We start from the raw sequence: 18,287 nt of genomic DNA, 5'->3' as shown, positions 1-18,287 counted from the left end.
CGCCGCCCACACCGTCCCTTGTACACCATCACCATCACCATCACCACGCCAGCGAAGATATAGGGGGAAACTTCACAATGGGTGTCTGGGACGTCTTCACAGGCAAACCAAAAGCGACGGCGACAGCGACAGCAACTACAGACAATCTCCACGACCACGCCGGAAACCAAATAGCGCAACCCACCTTCACCACCCCGACCGCCGAAGATGTCGGCAGCTTCATCACCAGCCCTTCAGCAGGCTTCGACCCCGCCGCGCTCCACCCGCTAGCAGGTCTCAACCAAGATACGCTCGACTACCTCACTCTCGACGAAGACATCCTCTCCGACCTCCCCGGCAGCCAGTCCCTCCTCCCGTCGCGAGGCTGGTCCGACGATCTCTGCTATGGGACCGGCGTCACATACCTCTCTGGCCTGGTGATAGGAGGCGCGTGGGGTTTGAGGGAAGGGTTGAGCAAATTACCTTCGACTGCGCCTCCGAAGCTGCGACTGAACTCGGCGCTCAACTCCATCACGAGAAGAGGGCCGTTCCTGGGGAACTCGGCAGGTGTGGTGGCGATGATGTACAATGGTATTAACAGCACGATTGGATATTATCGGGGGAAACATGATGCTCTAAATAGCATCGCGGCGGGGAGTATCAGTGGAGCGGTGTTCAAGGCGACGAGAGGAGTGAGGCCGATGATGATTTCTAGTGCGATTGTGGGGTCGATGGCGGGTTCATGGGCGGTAAGTGTTGATCATGCAGAACGTCAATTGGAGTGAGAGACTAATGGATTTCCCAGCTGGCGCGCAAGGCGTTATTGGAGGAATAGACGGGGTGTATAATACCGCAGAGACGATGACTACAGCAGAGCGCATCTTCATCACTCCGCCACAGTGGGTGCGGGTCTGCTTTGTGTAAGAGGCGAAGCGAGGCGAAGCGGCATCTGCATACGATAGATCTTGTCCACCATCAAGGCGGGCGGCATAGCGAGGCGCTGCTGGGGTTGTGTATAATCACTCTATCACCACTCTATTTCTTGCACATACCGATCAGAGTTTGTCTGAGAATTGCTGATGAGATGTACACAAATGTAATAGAATGCACCCAGGCATAAAAGTCGCGTTTGGGGCGATGGTCCTCGAGCTAGCAGCGTGCCTGCCACGATACCTACCTACCTAAGTGCTGCATATACTGGACAAGCGAGCGAGCGAAAGGGAAGCATTTGAAATACACGTACCTGACATTCATTCCCTGCTGTCCAATGCATCAGCTTTTCTCCCTCGTATCGTAGCCTGACACCACGGCTCTCGCCTCCCCTCCAGAGTGTTGTTCACGAGCCCCATATACCTTCTCAGCCGCGGGAGTTCCATGCACGATTTCATCTTTTGGCCGCGATTGCTCACATCCCCGCTATCAGGATGGAAGTCTCCGCGCCGTGAACAGGACTTGGACATTACCTTGTTTGACACGATTTTGATGAAATCGTTCGTTCGTGGTGGATTCATTACATCCTGATTTGGTCCATACTTTACCTGTAGCAATCAGTGTGACTGGGACACGAGACATTCGCATAGAAGTCCCAGACCCAATCCTAGAGCCTCATGTTTTCTTGAGACGATCTCTATGCTTTCACACCTCCACCCAGCTTTTCCAGCTCTTTCCGCCTCTGCTCCATCCTCCTCTTTTCCTCCTCAAGCATAGAGTCAAGCTTTTCCCGACCCTTCTCCAACTGCGCCAAAACCTGCTTCTCGTACTGCGCACTCCACGCGGCGCCATTCGGCCCGCCTCCCTCTCCGATTGCCTTCTCCGGCAACTGTGCACTAGGCTCGACTTGACCCTCGAACACGAAATCCGGTTTCTTCCCTTTCCCTCTTCCCTTCTTCACCTTCAACCAATTGAACTGATCCTCACTCATCATCATCTTCGCAAAGTCACCTGTGGGCTCATTGAACTCAATCATCTCAAGGCGCTCAGCAACAACCAGATTCTCTTTCTCCTGCTTAGCTCTCTGCTTCTCGTCTCCGTACGGCGACAGCGTCAGATAATGCTCGCGATAGATCGCCTTCTCCCCACTTTCTGGCGCGAAGTAGAGTCTTATCTCTACCGAGAATTCTCCATATCCGGTCTCAGCGACCTCGAATGAGATGTCTCTTTTGGCGCACCCTTTGTCCGGGTCGATCATGGAGGAAGATTCGATGGTCCGCGAAGCATCAGCATAGGTATGGTGAAGTTTGAATTGGACTTTCTTGAGCCACGTGGTTATATCGGGGCCATTGGGGAGAGGACGGACATAGACTTTCCAGCCTTTGGTGTGGCCTTCAGGTGCTGGGGAGGGATAGTTAGGATGGGGCAGGACGTGGGCCTCGTTACCGATGATGAAGTGGCGCGAGATCTTGATGCCGCGCACGCGTTTTGATGTTGCGGCTGGCATGACGGAGGTGGTGGTGTTGTCAATGTCAACCTGAAGGAAGAGGACGCGTTGGAGGTGACGTGAAGTGTGACTGAGCAATGCCAAGAGAGTTCTATGCACGTGAAAGTGGATATGTACCCCCTCATTCGCCTTTTCCTCCTCTTTCTCTTCCTTCGACCGTTGCCATTCATCTACCACCTACCTGTGACGCCGGCATTAACCCGTGCACCGAGAGCGCGTCTGGCGCTGCTATATCAAAGAGGGCGAGACTTTCGCTTCCTGTGGATAAGGGATCAGGGTGTAGTTCGGATAATTGACTACCATTTGCGTCCGTTCTGGTTCCAGACGTGCGAGCGTGCCAAAAGCTACAATCAATGGGACGCTTGAGATATGTCTCGCCGATCGCCTGCCCGCCTTGTTCTTCACGGCGTGAACCCGCTACTACCACCGTAATTCCGACTCCCGATCCCTATTCGATAGCATGATCGAGGCCGGTCGACGAGATCTCGAAAATACGAGCCGAAGCCACAGCTGGAATACAGGCGCCTAGCCTTGCTATAGACCTGCAAGCTCGCAGAACATGTCCACTCTGGCACCGATCTTCTTCGGTAGCGTCTTCACACTTACAGGTGGCGTTGATCTTATGGAAGACGTATATATGCAGATCCATTGCTATGCGAATGAGATAAACCAAGCCGAGTACTCTTCATCCGCAATACAATTCAACCATGCAGTATCAGTTCTTCGCCGTACTGGCGGTCTTGGCTCAGTTCCCTGATGTCCTAGGAAAAACCATAGTCCCCAAGAAAGCAGGCCTGAGTGGCTACCCTGGCATTCAAAGCACGCAGAGTTTCAAAGACCTTTCTCGCTACATTGGCTGGTATTCCGATTACAATCCCGACACACCCAACGTTGGCAGAGTCCAAGGCGTGCCTATGCTTTGGGGAGGCCCAGGCTCAAACTGCGATGCCTCCGCACAACGAGTACAGACCTTTCAAGCGACCGTAGCCAAATCTACTCCCAGGCTAATGCTTGGTTTCTACGAACCCGGTAAGCATTCCGTGTAGTCCTCCCGTCAGGCAACAACAACCATCTAACATTCGCGTTAGACTGCAGTTGCCCCTACTCCTCCGAAATGACAGTCCAAGCCGCAGCGACCAACTGGAACAACCTCCTCGCTCCCCTGGCCAAAAAGGGCACAGTCCTCGGCTCCCCAAGCATGTGCAAACAAAAAGACGAAGACTTCCTCACTCCGTTCCAAGCTCAAATCACGCGGTCCTGGAACCTCACATCCATCCACATCAACAAACCCGACCTCGCCGGCGTCAAAGCCGATGTGGAATACTATCGCAAAAAATACGGGAAACCTATCTTCGTGTCTGAATTCGCTTGTGTGTACGACCAAGGAGGGTTTACCCCTTGTACTGATCAGAGGGCGATCAACAATTTTGTCAAGAGTACTGTGAAGTATCTGCAAAGTCAGAGTGATGTTGTCGGATATGGACCGAGTAATGGAGCGGGGTTGGGGAGTGTTTGGCCGCTGACGAAGAGTGATGGGACGTTGTCGAGGACGGGGAAGACTTATTTGAATGCTATTAAGGCGTTGTAAATATGTCATAGTGTACTGTGCTGTAATACTAGGTATTTCGACAAGGAACGCTGCACTCTGCATTCTCATGTCCTGCTTGCACAAACGATTCCCTGCTGCTCGATATCATTTCTCGCCTTCACGGCCTAGTAAACTCATTCGTATTCTCGGATGGGGTGATATCTAAACAGATCCTTTTCTTCCTCGTCGTATGGCGTCTCGGTTTCGGGAAAAGCTGAAATGCAATTCGGGGCCGTTTCTGGGAACCTGACTCAACTTGATCGATGTTGGACATTTGCGGGAATACTCATAGATGCACAGTAGGTACCTGTACAGTAGTACTCCGAATGTACGTAGTCTTCCAAATGCCCTGCCTGTCAGCATAGGATGCAGGGGGGAGGGGATAGAAGTGGTGGGGGAATTTCATCAGTCCAAGACACCCCACATGGCCAAAATCCAGAGCTCAAAGGATTTTTTTCTCAAGCAAAACAACAAAAGCGCCGATCTTGCTTCTTCGGCCAGCTCTCTTCGAGCTTCGAAGTGCGAATGGACCTCTCTCTCCTTTCCCAACAACAAACAAAAGATGAACAAAAGAGATGAACCTGACCCGATTTGAACGGATGACCTTCTGGATGTTCCAAGAGCTGGAATCAGACGCGCTACCGCTGCGCCACAGGTCCAACCTGTGATTGATGAAAGGTGAATTTCGCAACGCAATATGTAGATTATACTGCTCTCACCAGGCAAGGACGTGAGTCGATAGACTGCTCTCGCCGCGCGTGATAAAGTATACGACGTACATACAATTAAGGGATGGAAATGCAGGGCTGCTCTCTGCAGAGGAGATGTGTGCAAGGAGGAAGGGATATCAGTAGCCGTGCAGTTGTTACCCCCCTGGGCGAGAGGGTAGGAAAGTATGAATGCGGCCTGCCGCCGTCGCCCAGAGATGGAAATCAAGACGTTGTATACTGTGCCGCGAGGCGCGAGACTGGACATCTGTTGATATCGTGGACGATATCTGGCGCACTTGGTACATCAGGCGAGAAGAGCGCCGGAAATGTCGTATAGCGAGCGCCTTCAAAGAAACGTGTGGGTGTTTATTAGATAGAGGCCTCCCTTGAGATGATCTTCTTGTGGTGAATGAGTACGACGTTGTGCCATGAATTGATGCTTCGAACGTCGAATTGTCATTGTGTCTCCCTTCCCTCACAGCCGATGATCAGTGTGATGGCAATGTTGTGTGTTCTACATGTAGCAGCTGATGTTGATGTTGCAAGAGTCAAAGGAGCAGGAACACTTCATCACCTCAGTTCATTGCCTCGCGCCAAGCGAATCCAAGCTCGGGGGTTCCTTTCCATCTCCGTCCTTTTACTTCACAAGACGAGGAAACACCTCCATCATCAAACACACATCATCGTCACCAGAATGCCTCCCCGAATACCATCCCATCGTCTCCCACCTCAACCGACATGCCAATGTTTTCGCACACGGCCTTCAGTCCTCCATGAAAGCTCTTCTACGAGCCATGGCTCCTCCTCTGCGACCACCATCTCCACGCAACAAACCCGCGACTTCCATCGCCAATCGGGCACCAAAGCCACTCGTCAACGGCGCGACATGTGGGAATGGCTCAATGGGCCCGGAAAAGTCTTCCGGGATCCGTTACCGAGCAGCACGAATTATATGTCTGCGTATGATAAATACGGAAATCTCAACAGGCTCGAAAGTCTCAATAACAGCGATCGGCGGGGGCAGGCGATTGCTGCTGATCCTAAAGTGATTGATGTTGCACCTGTTGAACAAGAAGAGGCGATTCAAGAAGAAGAGAGAAAGCAAGGATTGGATGAGGCGACGATTGCGAAAAACGTGAAGACGAGAGCGAAGCAGAGAGAAGATAAAGTGGAGATGGAGGCGCGAGGTGGGATGGTGAAAGAAAAATTAAACGATATGAGGCCTTTTCCGCTAAACGAGAATTTTCGATCAGAGAGGGTGTTATCTGAAGAGCTGCGAGAGGAGGTGTATGCAAAAGTAGTGGGTGCGGGAGTGGATATCTCCACTGTCAGCGCGGCTTTTGGGATTGATTTGAGAAGAGTTGCTGCTGTGGTGCGCTTGAAGACTATTGAGAAGTCGTGGGAAGCTGAGGTGAGTTGTCATCGTGATACTGTTCCTCTGGTCTCTGACCACACGCAAACTCCTCCACATGATGATGATGAAATTTTTCGATTAGTCTTGAAGACAACTACATGGTTACTAACATTTCGCTCCTATCTGATTGGATCGCATCTATACATGGCTACGATGACACACAAGTGGAAGTACGGATTGGCTAACGGTGCATGTGCAGAACAAACCACTCGCCAAGGCGTACAATGATGCAGTCCTGGCTATGCTACCGCAAACGCCATACAAACCGAACAATCCCAGACGACAGATATTTCCGCACGAATCTGTCAACGATCTCCCAGTGCACCCCGCAACGAGACAACAGCTCTTCGTCCCAGTCTCGGAATCTCGTCAGTTCACTCGTGAAGATGCCGCCAAGGCATTTCACGACCATCTCCTACCAGCAGATAAGCGCATCCCTCATCCGGAGCTCATCGATCTTGAAAGGGACAGTCGAGCGGGAATCAGCAGGGAGGAGCGCTGGGCGCGTCAGCAGAAACGCGATCAAGATATTCAGGAGGCCAAGGCTAAAGCGGAAGCTAAGAAGGCTGCTTGGGAAGAGAGGTCGCAGAGGATCGTTAGTACGCGGAGATGGGATTTCAAGTTTCAGGATATTAGCGCGGAGAAGGTGGGGAAGAATGGGAGGAGTCGGGAGGGTGTGGGTGCGAGGTATGGTATGCCGCATGAAGATCGGAAGAGAGGCATAGTCAAAATTCCAACGAGTGTGGAATAGGGCGGTGATGATGGGAGGCGATGGATGTGTGTATGATACCTAGTCTGTGTTGCACAGTAGCAGTAGCAGTACCTCCAGCAGCTCTACGGTTGAATGGTACAGATCTGACCACTTGGTCCAGATCCACGTGCGTGTACATGGCATGGCGCATGACAGGGAAAATCTGGTTCTGGTACCAAATTGTGCGGTGTGTGTTGGTGGGTGCATGTGATGGATGATTCTTCCTCTCGGCTCTTCAAAAATACACCTCACCCCACTTCACCTCTTCATCTGCATTTCCATTTCTTCCACACCGACACCCTTCCTTTTTGACAGCGACAACAACAACACCACAACGCATGGCCCACCCATAACAACAACCATACCGACCTACTTCAACACGCCCTGCCAAAATGTCGTCCTTCCTCTTCTACCTCACCACCATCATCACCCTCTTCACACTGCTCATCCACGCCCTCAATTTCCTCTCCCGCAGTCTCAACCTCCCAATCCTGTCGTTTTACGCCCGCAGCCTCGCTTCCTTCCTCGCCCTTATCCTCTGCGCAACCTACGGTACTGTGGCCTCGGCCTTGCTATCCCTCTTCGACGCCGGCGGCCTTGGCCAATACTACACCGCACGAGCCTTCAAATGGACCATGCTCCTCTTTACCGGCGTCTGGTTCGAGATTCAGGATGCCGGTCCGCAGGAAGAAGGGGGATGGTTGAACACCACTCGTCCGGCAGTGTTTGTCGGAAACCATCAAACGGAATTGGACGTGTGTATGCTGGGACATGTGTTCCCCCCGTGGTGTGTGGTGACTGCGAAGAAGAGTTTGAAGTATACGCCAGTCTTGGGCTGGTTCATGGCGCTGAGTCGGACGGTTTTTATCGAACGGAAGTCCAGAACGCAGGCTTTTGCGGCTTTCGATGAGGCTGCGAAACAGATGGTGACGCATAAACAGAGTGTGTTTATCTTTCCCGAGGGAACGAGATCGTACTATAGTCATCCGGACCTGTTGGCATTCAAGAAGGGAGCATTCCATTTGGCGATTCAGGCACAGGTTCCTGTTGTGCCGATCGTGGTCGCGAACTATTCGAATGTGCTGGATGTAAAGAGGAAGAGGTTTGTGCCCGGGAGGATTCCCGTGAGGGTCTTGGAGCCTGTGAGTACGAAGGGCATGAGCAAAGAGGATGTTGATGCATTGATGGAGAACGTCAGAGGAAAGATGTTGGAGGCGCTGAAGGAGTTGCATGAGCAGGTGGTCAAGGACGGGGTGGCTGTGAAGACGGAGACTGATTCTACAGCCACGGGGACCGCGAGAGAAAATGGCGTGATGGATGATGTCAAGGAGAGAAAAGTCATGAATGCTGCTGCATAGATGTTGAAGTCTCAAAATGCATCCTTGAGACTGATGTGATGGAGATGTCTGCACTCAGGACTCATCGGTCCGGAAGTACTATGGATTGTGAGCTCTTGGAAGTGCTCCACCAGGCCAGACTTTTCTGTCAAAGTTGGCTCCAGGACTGGAAATGACCCTGAGGAGATCAGCTACCACTCTACTGCTTCTGCCTGGGTCACACTAGCATCGCCAATCTTGCCATGGTGCCCCTCCTCACGTCCTCAAGGCGATGATGTGGCTCATCCATGTGGAAGTCAGTCAATGTGGCGGAAGACGGATTCTCCTTCCTCTACTATATTGGAAGGTCGAATCTGCGCTGTGAGACATCTCGCACAAAGATAGGCTCCATTGTATATGTCTGGCTCTTAGTCCTACGGACACTCCATGCTACTCCTTCCGAAGGACATGTGTGATAGTTCCACGAGCTTGCGAGGAGAAAGAGCCTCAGGAGCCACCAAAGTGGTACCAGGTTGTTGTACATAGGTAGGTAGGTGTGGGATGCAAAGGTCCTCTGGCGTCTATCTCTGTCGCAACGCCTCGATGACCGATTCTTCCTCTTCTCTCAGTGGGAAACTTCATCATTCCAGGACGGCATGAAGTGGTCCCTCGGGAGATTGGCAAATAGGGCTCGAGGGAAATGAATTTGAAAATGGGAGGAGGAAGGGGCTTCGGACATCTGGACTACCTACCTACCTGACCTACCTTACCTATCATGGCCTCTCATCTCATCTTTTCATTCCTACCTTACCTTATCTTGCGTACCTTGCCTTGCCTTTTCATTGCGATGGACCATAATTCCACTTTTCCACATCGACGACATGGAGTTGCACATTGGAAGGAGTTCATTTCGACGAGAGAAAGATGGTTACTGGAAAAGACAAGGCGAAGCCCTTGGACTCTTCATGCAAAAGCTTTGCTTCGAGTACACTATGACTGAATGTGCAATGCGAAACCCCGCCGTTGTTGTTGCATCGGGAGAACAGTGGTCGGTTTGCGACTGCTTACACGATGTTTGGCGACTAGGGATCTTGGACAGCAGTGACGGTGAAGAGATTTCTTTATGGACAATGAGAATTCGGACAGTATGGACTGTTCTACATCCCGGCGGCATCTATCGCTACATGTTGCCGCTGAACCCTTTCGGCGGTCGTTGTGTTGTTATGGGATGAAAGAGGTGGCACTCAGACATCTTAAATTTCCAACGCCTCGAATCGATCAATGTACTGGCATATGCCGCAGTACCAACAGGAGATGCTCGTGGTGCCTGGGTTCGTGTCTATGATAAATGACCTCGCACAAATCATACACCTCAAGCGCTTTTCGGTAACCAACAAGTTTGATCGTCGGGATTCCAATAATATCGAAGTGACCTTGAATGCGAACGGCGCGACGTTGCGCACAGTCTCCTGAAACCTGGTCTCCTCGCCCGTGAATAGATCAGCGGCATGCGTGATCGCAATCTCAGCGGCAATCTTGAGGAGAACTCTCTTGGGATCCGGCGACGTCAAAGACATCTCGATGATGGCGTCGGCAAATCCGTCGCTTCGCCATTCCGTGGTAGCATGCTTTTCGAATTTGGCCTCGGCGAGTTGGCACAGATTGCGCATCCCGTACTTATCGCCGACAGTATGTACGAGGACGTTGAAGAGCATCGGCCGTGGGATGAGCTGGCCGTCGGATACACTACATTCTTTGGTATCGTCGTAATTGGCGGTATAAGCGTACCACAGCAGCGCATTTACAGCGTCCGATCTGTCGTCAGGCAGGTCGATGACACCGCTAGACGCCTCCTGAAGATCACTATTAGTCTTGAGCATTCGTTGAGAGCTAGAACGGAGCGCAAGCGGAAGAGAGTCGAGTCCCGATTCCATCGCCGGATCGCGATACATACCTTGAAGTTCTTGCAGCAAGCCTGGAAAAAGTCTGAAGCGAGACACACGATGGCCTTGTGTACGCTCCACTTGTGGCCATTGCAGGTGATGATGAGATCGCTGTGCTCTCCTGTGACCAACAGCCTGCGCAATTCCACCGTCAGCTTTGCGCGGTTGAGACGCGATAGCTCCCATCTTCCACTATGTGACATACTTCTCGAGTATACCTAGCAATGACTTGAAGGCTTTTGGACAGTCATACACACACACACACACACACACACACACACACACACACACCCTTTTCTGATCAACTTCGTCCGCGTCTCAACTTTCGACACGGACAACTACCAAACACCACCAACATGGAGGACACTGTCGATGCGTCGCCCGGCGAAAAGCAGGGAACGTGCGCTCACAGAACAGCGTGCAGACTCCAAGAACCACGCACGCATGCAAGCTAGTGGAGCCGCAAGACGGAAGAAGTGAAGCTGCATCGTCTCCGCCTGGCAACCACATATCCTCCAGCAACGAAGCCGAGCTGCAAATGGTCCTCGTACGGAAGACACCTGCTAGGATCGACCATAGGAATCGAGCGAACGGAGAATCCGAGATATATATGGGTTTGCCGCCCGCGAAAAAACCACCGCGTTCCCTTCCTACGCACCCCTGATTCATCCACCCACCTATGCAACCAGTATCATCTATCTACATGGTACTTCGCTGACCGACCGCGAATCTCCTACCTAGCCCCAACAACCTAGATGAACAATCCCCACCTCCCTGAGCACTTTTTACTTCCACACTCTATTATATCAAGCTTACTATAACTTCGTCATCTTAGATTAAAGCCGAGTAGAGGACCTCAACAGTAATGAAGCGAACCGTCATTTTTCCTTTAAATGTAAACTGGAGCCGTTGCGCTTGAGGTATTCTTCTTCTTCTTCTTCTTCTTCTTCTTCTTCTCGAGTGTGTAAAAGAGAGAGAGAGAGAAGAAGAAATCCTTCCCTTCCGCTTTCTCTCGAGGGTCAGGAGGAAAAAACAAAAAGGTATAGAGATAAAAAGGTAAGGTAGATATATAGGTTAGGTTAGGTCAGATGTATAAGTAGAGTTAAACTCTCTAGGTACTTTATATATTCACTTTTTCTTTTCTTTTCTTTGATTACCTACGGTAGGGTTATATATTTGCTTTTACGGTACTCTTTTTTTTTTCATTTTTTTTCATTTTTTTTCTTTTTGGATCTGGTGGATTCTACCTTCCCCCTCTCTCTCCCTCCCCTTTCTTTTTTTTTCCGTCTTCGTCTTCGTCTTCGTCTTCGTCTTTGTTCAAGTCCAAGTAAAAAAAATCCTACCTACCTACCTTACTTACTCATCATCATCCTCATCTCCCTCATCATCATCAACCTCCACACCCCCCACAAAATCCAACCTCTCGCCAGGCGCATTCCTCGAAACGAATTTCACAAATTTCAGTGTTCCTCGATCGCGCAAGACGAGACTGAGAGTATTCCAGCCTGCGGGATTACTGAAGAGAATTCCGTCGTCTTCTTCGGAGTTGGCCGAGTTGTAGATTGCTGGGTCGGATTTTTGCTTCTTTTTGGTGGAGGAGCGGCGGGGGCCGGCGCCTGTTGTGGATTGTTCTTGGGTATTATTGTTCGGGGGAAGGGGGATTTTGTCGTTGTCGTTGGCGTCTTCGTCGGAATCGGAGTCGGAGTCGGAGTCGGAGTCTTCGCCGGCCATGTAGAGTTCGTAGCCTCCCGGGTTATCTTTTTCTTTTTCTTCTACTTCTTCCTCGACTTCAGTCTTTTTTCCTTTCTTCTTCTTATTCTTCTTCTTGCTGTTACCATTCTGTTCTTCTGTCTCCTCCTCCTCCTCTCCACCCCAACCAATACTAGGTGTCACGCACAACGTATACTCCAACTGTGGCTGTTCCCCTGCATAGCCTTGCGCGAGCTGATAATCCAAACCTTGCCGAAACCGCCTTGCCATGACGGAACACCGCTTGAGTTTCGATCCTGTCACGAGTGCGAGCCATTTCTGAAATGCCGAGCTGGGGAGTAGTTCATCGAGGACTTGTCTCAGAGGTGATGCGGACTCGTCGGTATGGGGATGTGCATGAAGATATTGATAGCGGTGTTTATGCGGGGGTCTGGAGGTGGCCCATGGCAGTTTCTCGGCATCGCCATTTTCTAAAGATGTTTTGAGTTTTGCGGAGAATTTTTCGCTGAGGAAATTGGTGAGTTGGAGGAGACATTCTTCGGTGAAGAGCTCGGTTAGTTCTTCGACCGTGTCTGGTGTGAGGTAGTTTGGCGTCATGTATTTGATCAAAAAGGCCAGATCCTCTTCGGTGAGTTCGGGCTCATCATCATCTTTCGTTGCCAATGCAGTCTCTCCTGTGGGGATTTGCCACTCTTGTTGTGGTTCATCAAACTGATCGGCTTTTCCTTGCAATTGCTGCAGAGAGCTTCGTTCGGCCAGTTTCTGTTCCAAACCAGGCTCAAATCCATCTTCTCCTTCCTGAGGAATGTGAAACCACCCACTAATTGCCATTCGGACGCGACCGCCATCATCCTCCTCCTCCTCTCCCACTGCACGGTGGTACACTTCCTCAACATCATGAAAGCTCTCACCAGGCTGCACAGTAAAAAAAGAAAGTTGATTCCACGCCGGAGGAATCACCTTCGTCCACTCCGCCCTCGGCAACTTATAAGTCTTGCCATCACCCTCTTCCCCCTGCACCTCATCAGTAGGATACAAGCGCAAAGCACCTCCCCACTCCGCCTTCCAGGGAAGATCCGGATTCGTCAAATACAGAATATAGCTCACTCGTCTCGTGCCAATCACATCGTCATGACACAAAAGATGACACCCCGGAACATAAACATTCACAGCCATATCCGTCTTCGTCCCCGATAATGGACCCGCTCCCGAAACCGCCGAAACCCACGATCGAAATTCCTCTCCATACAACGCATCTCGCAATTTCAGTAACGACGGTAATTTCTCCAACGCCGAAGCTGGCAAACCGTCTAAATTCGCCAAATCTCCCGATTGCTGGATTTTGTAAATATCCGTCTCTTTTGGCGTGAAGTGGATATTTTCGAGGATTTCTCGCCGTACGCTGCGGAGCAGGTCGTCGTTCATTAGATTGGAAACGACGCTGTGGAGATAGGGAGTTGAGTGGGCGTAGTTTTCGGCGTATGATTGCACGGTGGCGGGATCGAAGAGGCCTGGGCGGAAGCGTTTGCGTATTTCATCTTCTTCTGTTTCGGTCGCGCGTTTTTTTCGGTGGTCTTCATTGCTTTCTCTGGAAGTTTCGCCGCTGTCTTTGGCTTTGCGCTTCATTTTTTTTGGTTGCTGTGTTTGTGCTGGCAGGGTAGGTAATTGGCATTGGGAAAACATTTGTGATATGCGAGATTGCGCCTCGGGCCGCGTTCCGTCAAGTTCTGCCTCAGGCTGAAAACGGATATCAATGCTACAACACAAACTTAGGTGTATAGTGAATAACTTGACTGATTATGTATTTGGCGAGAGACATTTTAGAAGAAGCCATGTCAGACATAAGATGCAAGTATAGTGCAAAAAATGGCCGGACCGCCAACAGTGCTTAGTCACCAACTCAACTCGAGGTGAAGTATGTACTTGATATCTCCATCTTCAACTTTTTCCTATCCAATTAACAGAACAGTATCCCCCCCGGAAAAGAGCAAAATATTCTTCTCACATCTCCCACCTCACAACAACACACAACCCCCCACCCCCCCTCGGCCCCTGACCCTCCGCCCCACCCGAAACATACACACAACAATCCCCCGACACACCCGCAATCAGCCCTCCCACCGCCGCCCGAGCATGTCTCGTACTCTGCACATCCGAGTCCGTCAACATGGTGTGACGATATTTTTGATTGATCATTCCCGTAGGATCGGCTTCGGCTTTGGCGAAAATTTGAACGAGAGAAGCGCTCGTGTAGGGTGGGAGTGGGGTGAGAGCGGTGTGCAGGAGGGTTTGGAGATTGGTGATGTCGATTGCTGAGGACATTGTTCCTGGGAAGGCGCGGTAGAGGGTTGGTGGTTGATTTTCTTCTTTTTCTTTTTCTTCTTCTTTTTCAGTGGTGGATGAGGATGAAGAAGAGGGAGGAGAAGGATTGTCGTCATTTGCCAAAATCAAAATATGACAGGCTTCCAATTCTGCTCCGCTCGAACATGATGCTCGAGAAGAGTGAAATGTTCCATTATTCAACACTTCTTCCACGCGCTCGGGGGCGAGTTCTCGCAAGCCGACTCCTACTCCAATGGCACTTGCATGTCGGGAGAGAGCCATGGATTCGTATGTATCACTCGTGATGAGCATCTCTTGTTTATTGCCGGAAAAAGAAGAAGAAGAAGAAGAAGAAGAAGAAGAAGAAGAAAAAGCATGAATCTTCGCAATCTTCTCACTCGTCAACAACGGACATTTCACCAACACCAACGCCACCTGCTCCGGTCGGATTTTCTCTTCTTCCAACATCTTTCTCACCGTCACAGCCACACAATCCACTTGACTTTTTCCTCCAATTTCCCACGGTTGTAATTGCCATGTTCGTCCCACTGCAGCTTTTAATCCCGTCCTTTTTTCCTTTCCCTCCCCCTCCCCCTTCTCCTTCTTACTATCTTGTTGTCGTTCCCGAACAACAAAAGTCACATGCGGCGACAAAACCCCCTCTGTCCCACCCGAAAAAATCACCACAGAAGTACCACCTGTACTTGTCCCACTTGTCCCTGTACTTGTGTTTGTCTCTGTGTCCTGAAGAAGTAAATTCTCCCAAACAAAAGCCGCCAGCGTCCGAGAGAAATCATTCACGCACCCGTTTCCTTCGGTTTTGCCGATGATGCCGAGAATGTCGGAGCGGGTGTAGCCGAGTTTCAGGAGTGAGGTGAGAGGGGTGGTGTCTGAGGGGGAGGAGGTGGGGAATTTATGGAGGAGGGCGGGGGGCATGGTTTTTTTGTTTTGGTTGTTGTTTTTGGAGGAGGAGGGGGAGGGGGAGGAGGACGGTTTTTTTACTTGTTGGTTTTGTTGTTCGTTTTTCTTTTGGTTGGTTGGTTGGTTGGTTGGTTGGCTGGAGGGATTTTTTGGTCTCTTGCTCAAGGGAGGTACTTTTCTTGTATCAACTTTCTCCTATCATGCAGGATGTGGATATGCTTTTTTCTTTTTTCGTTTTTTTTTTCTTTTCTCTTTTTTTCGGTTGAGTTGGAGGGGTGGTTGGATTATGCATCTCCGGGTCGTGCCGATTTGATTGATACCTAGTAGGTAATAAGGGAGATAGGCCAAGATGCATGGATCCCTAGGAATACATTTATCCCTCGCCGTCGTCGTCGTCGATAGTCTTCAGGAGAGACAAAATGATGAACATCGGGATAGGAATAAAGAAAGTATAAGTAATATGATGTTACATGTACTACCGCAGAATGAGCGGTGTCTCCTCCTATCGATAAAGAAAGAATCCCTGTACTCCCTTCAGCTTCAGCTCTGATCTTGCCCTAAGGCATCTCTGCATGTACTTCCTTCCTTCCATTCCTTTACATCCTTCATTCCTTCATTCCTTCTATAGCTTCCTTTATAATATAAACATATACCTGACCCTCCTTCCCTCCCTCCCTCCCTCCCTCCCTCCAAAAAGAAAGAAAAAAAAAAGAAAAAAGGGGAAAAACCGAACATCCCCCCCTCCCAAGCCCACCCAAATGTCCAACCACAACCACCACCCCCCCTATCCCCCCTCCAACTATCCCTTCCTCCACCTGCACCACAAATCCGCCCCGAAAACTCTCATCCCCCTCCCCACTTCTTCCAACAACATCACAAATTTCCCTCCTGCACAAATTCTCTCCGACGCCACACAAACCTCCATTGTCGTGCATGCCCGTTTTCCACAGTTGGTGAATAATTTCCTCGCGCATAAATTGCAGTTTGGATGAGCACTGGAAAAGGTGTTGTATTCTGAAGGTGGAGAAGGAGAAGGAGAAGGAAACAAGAAGAGGGAATTTGAATGGGAGGATTTGGTGAGGAGGTTATTGGAGAAAAGGGCTGTGGTGTTTATGGGAGAGAAGGATTTTACGGTGTTGAGGGATGGGAGGAAGATTTCTGATGGGGCGAGGGAGGAATGGGATCGGAATGGGAAGGATGAGGGGATGAAGAAGAATCGGTTTTTGAGGGATTTGAGGGAATATTTGAGTTATGATGAGATGATGTTGGGGTCGTTGATGGGTGTGTCGGGACCGTCGTATTTTATTAATCGTGGTGGGAGGTTGAATGGGGGGAAATTGGAGACGGGTGCAGAGTGGGAGAGGAGAGGGATTATTATGGGATTGGTAGGGGCGAGGTTTGAGAGGAAAGAGAGGATGGATTCGATTTTTATGTTAACCGGGGAGAAGAAGAAGAAGTCTTCTCCGTATCAGATGCATCCGCATTTACAGGAAATCTTTTGTGATTTCTTTGGGGTCGAACCCATGGACGAGTCGCTCGCTGCGGGAAATACACTGGATCGACGCATGTTCGAGGCTCGGATGAGGATTCCGGCTGAGATGTTGTTGCTTGAAGCCCACGATCGCGTCCAGCAGGCGGATCCCGTCGGAGAGGCGGGTCAGACGGCATATGTGTATGTGGTGGGTCTCGGCTTGGGAGTGTGGATGCACAGTGCAGCGCAAAAGGACATTTTCATCCAAGCATTTGCAGCTGCCATTGACACGCTTCCCTCGCAACACAGAATCAGCACCATCGAATTCGCGTATATGCCGGCTATTGCACCCACCGTGAGAGCGCACGTGGAGAAAGCGGCTTCCCGCAAAGGCATCCGTATCCGATTCACCAACGGCCGTGATCCCGCGGACAAGCTGACGGGAAGTGACGAGGGCAAACTCTTGGTGGTGAGTTATGCGTGGGACGCCAATGCCTTTCCGGGGAATGAGTACTGGCAAGGCAGTTTGAGTGCCTCGGGAGATCCGGCGGCGGCGTGCATGAGCACCATTGCGCAGTTGCATAATCCCATCATCAATCCGGGATATCTGTCGCGCATCCATATTGCAGGCAGAGGGAAGTTTGTGGTGCACCGAGAGGTTTAGTTTATGAGTAATCAGAGGAGATGATGACAGAACCAGTGCACGAGTCCACTCCGAGTCCACTCTCTTGTTACAAGCCCAACAGAGACACCGCTCCCACAGCGAAGAGAAGCATGGCAATCGTACCCCCGACATGAGTACTCGCCGCTGTACCAGTATACGGAGTGGTCGACCCGGAAGTAGAATTGGTCGAGCCAGCAGTAGAATTCGAGCCATTTGCACCATAGTACTCTTGAATCTTCTGCACCACAAACTGGGCCGCATCTTCCCCATATTCCTGGACATAGCCCAAATGCACCGAGATGTTGTCAAAATTGCCGGCACTCGCACAGTAGGGATCCAAGGGATCGCAATAACTCTGCAATTTCGCCTCCCACTGGTTGAGCACGGCGCTGGAATTGTCCTGGCGAGGGAATAAGCCCGATTGCGTGGAATTGCCGATATGAAACGGATTATTGGTAATATTGATGGAGGGATCACCCATGGTGACAGCAGCAGCCAAGCGGTCGAAGGTGGAAGCGGGAGCAGGAGATTCCAAGGTGGAGTTATGGGGAATGACATTGAGATTTTGACCCGAGAGATAATCATTGACGACTTGTGCGCCCTGCGAATATCCCATCAAAACAATGGGTGCATTATGACAATCTGTTTGAGCCAAAAAGGTTTCCACGAGAGCTCTCATACCGAGGACTCCTGCAGCTTCGGAATTGACATAGTCGGTCAGAGTGGCGGGGTAGACGACATAATCGGCATTGGAGGCCGGGTTGAGAGCGAGGACGCGATCTTTGACGAAACCAATGACGCCGTACCCGAGTGGTTCGGTGGAGGCGCGAGCGACGATGATGTGTGCTCCTCCCGGGCCGGGACAGGCCGAGGTGGAAGTGTTGCTGATGGCGGAGTAGTTGAGAAAGGTCTGTGCGTGGGAGAGGAGTGCGAGGGTGGTGCAAGTGAGGAGGATGTTGATGGGAGACATGGAGGGCGAGTGTATTGAGGGTGAAGGAGAGTGAAGAAGAAGAAGAAGAAGAAGAAGAAGAAGAAGAAGAAGAAGAAGAAGAAGAAGAAGA

General features: G+C 50.7%; 9 protein-coding genes and 1 non-coding gene across 10 annotated transcripts; 5 read left to right on the top strand and 5 right to left on the bottom strand.

Annotated features, from left to right (window-relative positions):
- The first annotated feature begins 52 nt into the window (after positions 1-52).
- SEPMUDRAFT_150495 (mitochondrial import inner membrane translocase subunit TIM23) lies at positions 53-1,084 on the top strand. Its single transcript, XM_016906217.1, has 2 exons — positions 53-728; positions 785-1,084. The coding sequence occupies exons 1-2, from the start codon at positions 78-80 to the stop codon at positions 812-814; spliced, it is 681 nt and encodes a 226-aa protein (XP_016758466.1). The 5' UTR covers positions 53-77; the 3' UTR covers positions 815-1,084.
- A 182-nt stretch (positions 1,085-1,266) lies between these two features.
- SEPMUDRAFT_150494 (yeats-domain-containing protein) lies at positions 1,267-2,424 on the bottom strand. Its single transcript, XM_016906216.1, has one exon. The coding sequence runs from the start codon at positions 2,414-2,416 to the stop codon at positions 1,607-1,609; it is 810 nt and encodes a 269-aa protein (XP_016758465.1). The 5' UTR covers positions 2,417-2,424; the 3' UTR covers positions 1,267-1,606.
- A 447-nt stretch (positions 2,425-2,871) lies between these two features.
- SEPMUDRAFT_69422 (glycoside hydrolase family 128 protein) lies at positions 2,872-4,004 on the top strand (the record flags this gene model as incomplete). Its single annotated transcript, XM_016909862.1, has 2 exons — positions 2,872-3,445; positions 3,505-4,004. Exons 1-2 carry the CDS (start codon positions 3,124-3,126, stop codon positions 4,002-4,004), a joined length of 822 nt encoding a protein of 273 aa, XP_016758464.1. The 5' UTR covers positions 2,872-3,123.
- Positions 4,005-4,580: 576 nt separating this feature from the next.
- SEPMUDRAFT_t52 lies at positions 4,581-4,663 on the bottom strand. The gene has a single exon. It is a non-coding gene; the product is annotated as a tRNA-Trp (tRNA).
- Positions 4,664-5,389: 726 nt separating this feature from the next.
- Positions 5,390-6,979, top strand: SEPMUDRAFT_150493 (uncharacterized protein). The gene is made up of 2 exons (XM_016906215.1): positions 5,390-6,125; positions 6,328-6,979. Exons 1-2 carry the CDS (start codon positions 5,409-5,411, stop codon positions 6,877-6,879), a joined length of 1,269 nt encoding a protein of 422 aa, XP_016758463.1. The 5' UTR covers positions 5,390-5,408; the 3' UTR covers positions 6,880-6,979.
- A 210-nt stretch (positions 6,980-7,189) lies between these two features.
- On the top strand, positions 7,190-9,585 carry SEPMUDRAFT_150492 (1-acylglycerol-3-phosphate O). The gene has a single exon (XM_016906214.1). The coding sequence runs from the start codon at positions 7,272-7,274 to the stop codon at positions 8,235-8,237; it is 966 nt and encodes a 321-aa protein (XP_016758462.1). The 5' UTR covers positions 7,190-7,271; the 3' UTR covers positions 8,238-9,585.
- A 91-nt stretch (positions 9,586-9,676) lies between these two features.
- SEPMUDRAFT_13303 (uncharacterized protein) lies at positions 9,677-10,275 on the bottom strand (the record flags this gene model as incomplete). Its single annotated transcript, XM_016902534.1, has 2 exons — positions 9,677-10,048; positions 10,150-10,275. Coding segments are annotated over 2 exons (498 nt in total), but the record flags the coding sequence as incomplete, so codon positions are not given.
- A 1,219-nt stretch (positions 10,276-11,494) lies between these two features.
- SEPMUDRAFT_157611 (uncharacterized protein) lies at positions 11,495-15,106 on the bottom strand (the record flags this gene model as incomplete). Its single annotated transcript, XM_016907742.1, has 2 exons — positions 11,495-13,604; positions 13,929-15,106. 2 exons carry the CDS (start codon positions 15,104-15,106, stop codon positions 11,495-11,497), a joined length of 3,288 nt encoding a protein of 1,095 aa, XP_016758460.1.
- Positions 15,107-16,174: 1,068 nt separating this feature from the next.
- On the bottom strand, positions 16,175-18,208 carry SEPMUDRAFT_127102 (carbohydrate esterase family 5 protein). Its single transcript, XM_016902122.1, has one exon. It carries the CDS (start codon positions 18,194-18,196, stop codon positions 17,294-17,296), a length of 903 nt encoding a protein of 300 aa, XP_016758458.1. The 5' UTR covers positions 18,197-18,208; the 3' UTR covers positions 16,175-17,293.
- Positions 16,175-18,208, top strand: SEPMUDRAFT_134732 (uncharacterized protein). The gene has a single exon (XM_016902658.1). It carries the CDS (start codon positions 16,204-16,206, stop codon positions 17,224-17,226), a length of 1,023 nt encoding a protein of 340 aa, XP_016758459.1. The 5' UTR covers positions 16,175-16,203; the 3' UTR covers positions 17,227-18,208.
- Positions 18,209-18,287: the final 79 nt, after the last annotated feature.

This window comes from Sphaerulina musiva (assembly GCF_000320565.1).
Source record: "Sphaerulina musiva SO2202 unplaced genomic scaffold SEPMUscaffold_8, whole genome shotgun sequence".
NCBI lineage: Eukaryota > Fungi > Ascomycota > Dothideomycetes > Mycosphaerellales > Mycosphaerellaceae > Sphaerulina > Sphaerulina musiva.
This window is presented reverse-complemented; position numbering and strand designations above follow the sequence as displayed.

Coding starts and splice junctions, on each gene's coding strand:
- SEPMUDRAFT_150495 (XM_016906217.1), top strand. CDS start 78: ATGGGTGTCTGGGACGTCTTCACAGGCAAACCAAAAGCGACGGCGACA. Junction 729..784: donor CGATGGCGGGTTCATGGGCG/GTAAGTGTTGAT, acceptor TGGATTTCCCAG/CTGGCGCGCAAGGCGTTATT.
- SEPMUDRAFT_150494 (XM_016906216.1), bottom strand. CDS start 2,416: ATGCCAGCCGCAACATCAAAACGCGTGCGCGGCATCAAGATCTCGCGC.
- SEPMUDRAFT_150493 (XM_016906215.1), top strand. CDS start 5,409: ATGCCTCCCCGAATACCATCCCATCGTCTCCCACCTCAACCGACATGC. Junction 6,126..6,327: donor AGAAGTCGTGGGAAGCTGAG/GTGAGTTGTCAT, acceptor GTGCATGTGCAG/AACAAACCACTCGCCAAGGC.
- SEPMUDRAFT_150492 (XM_016906214.1), top strand. CDS start 7,272: ATGTCGTCCTTCCTCTTCTACCTCACCACCATCATCACCCTCTTCACA.
- SEPMUDRAFT_134732 (XM_016902658.1), top strand. CDS start 16,204: ATGGGAGAGAAGGATTTTACGGTGTTGAGGGATGGGAGGAAGATTTCT.
- SEPMUDRAFT_127102 (XM_016902122.1), bottom strand. CDS start 18,196: ATGTCTCCCATCAACATCCTCCTCACTTGCACCACCCTCGCACTCCTC.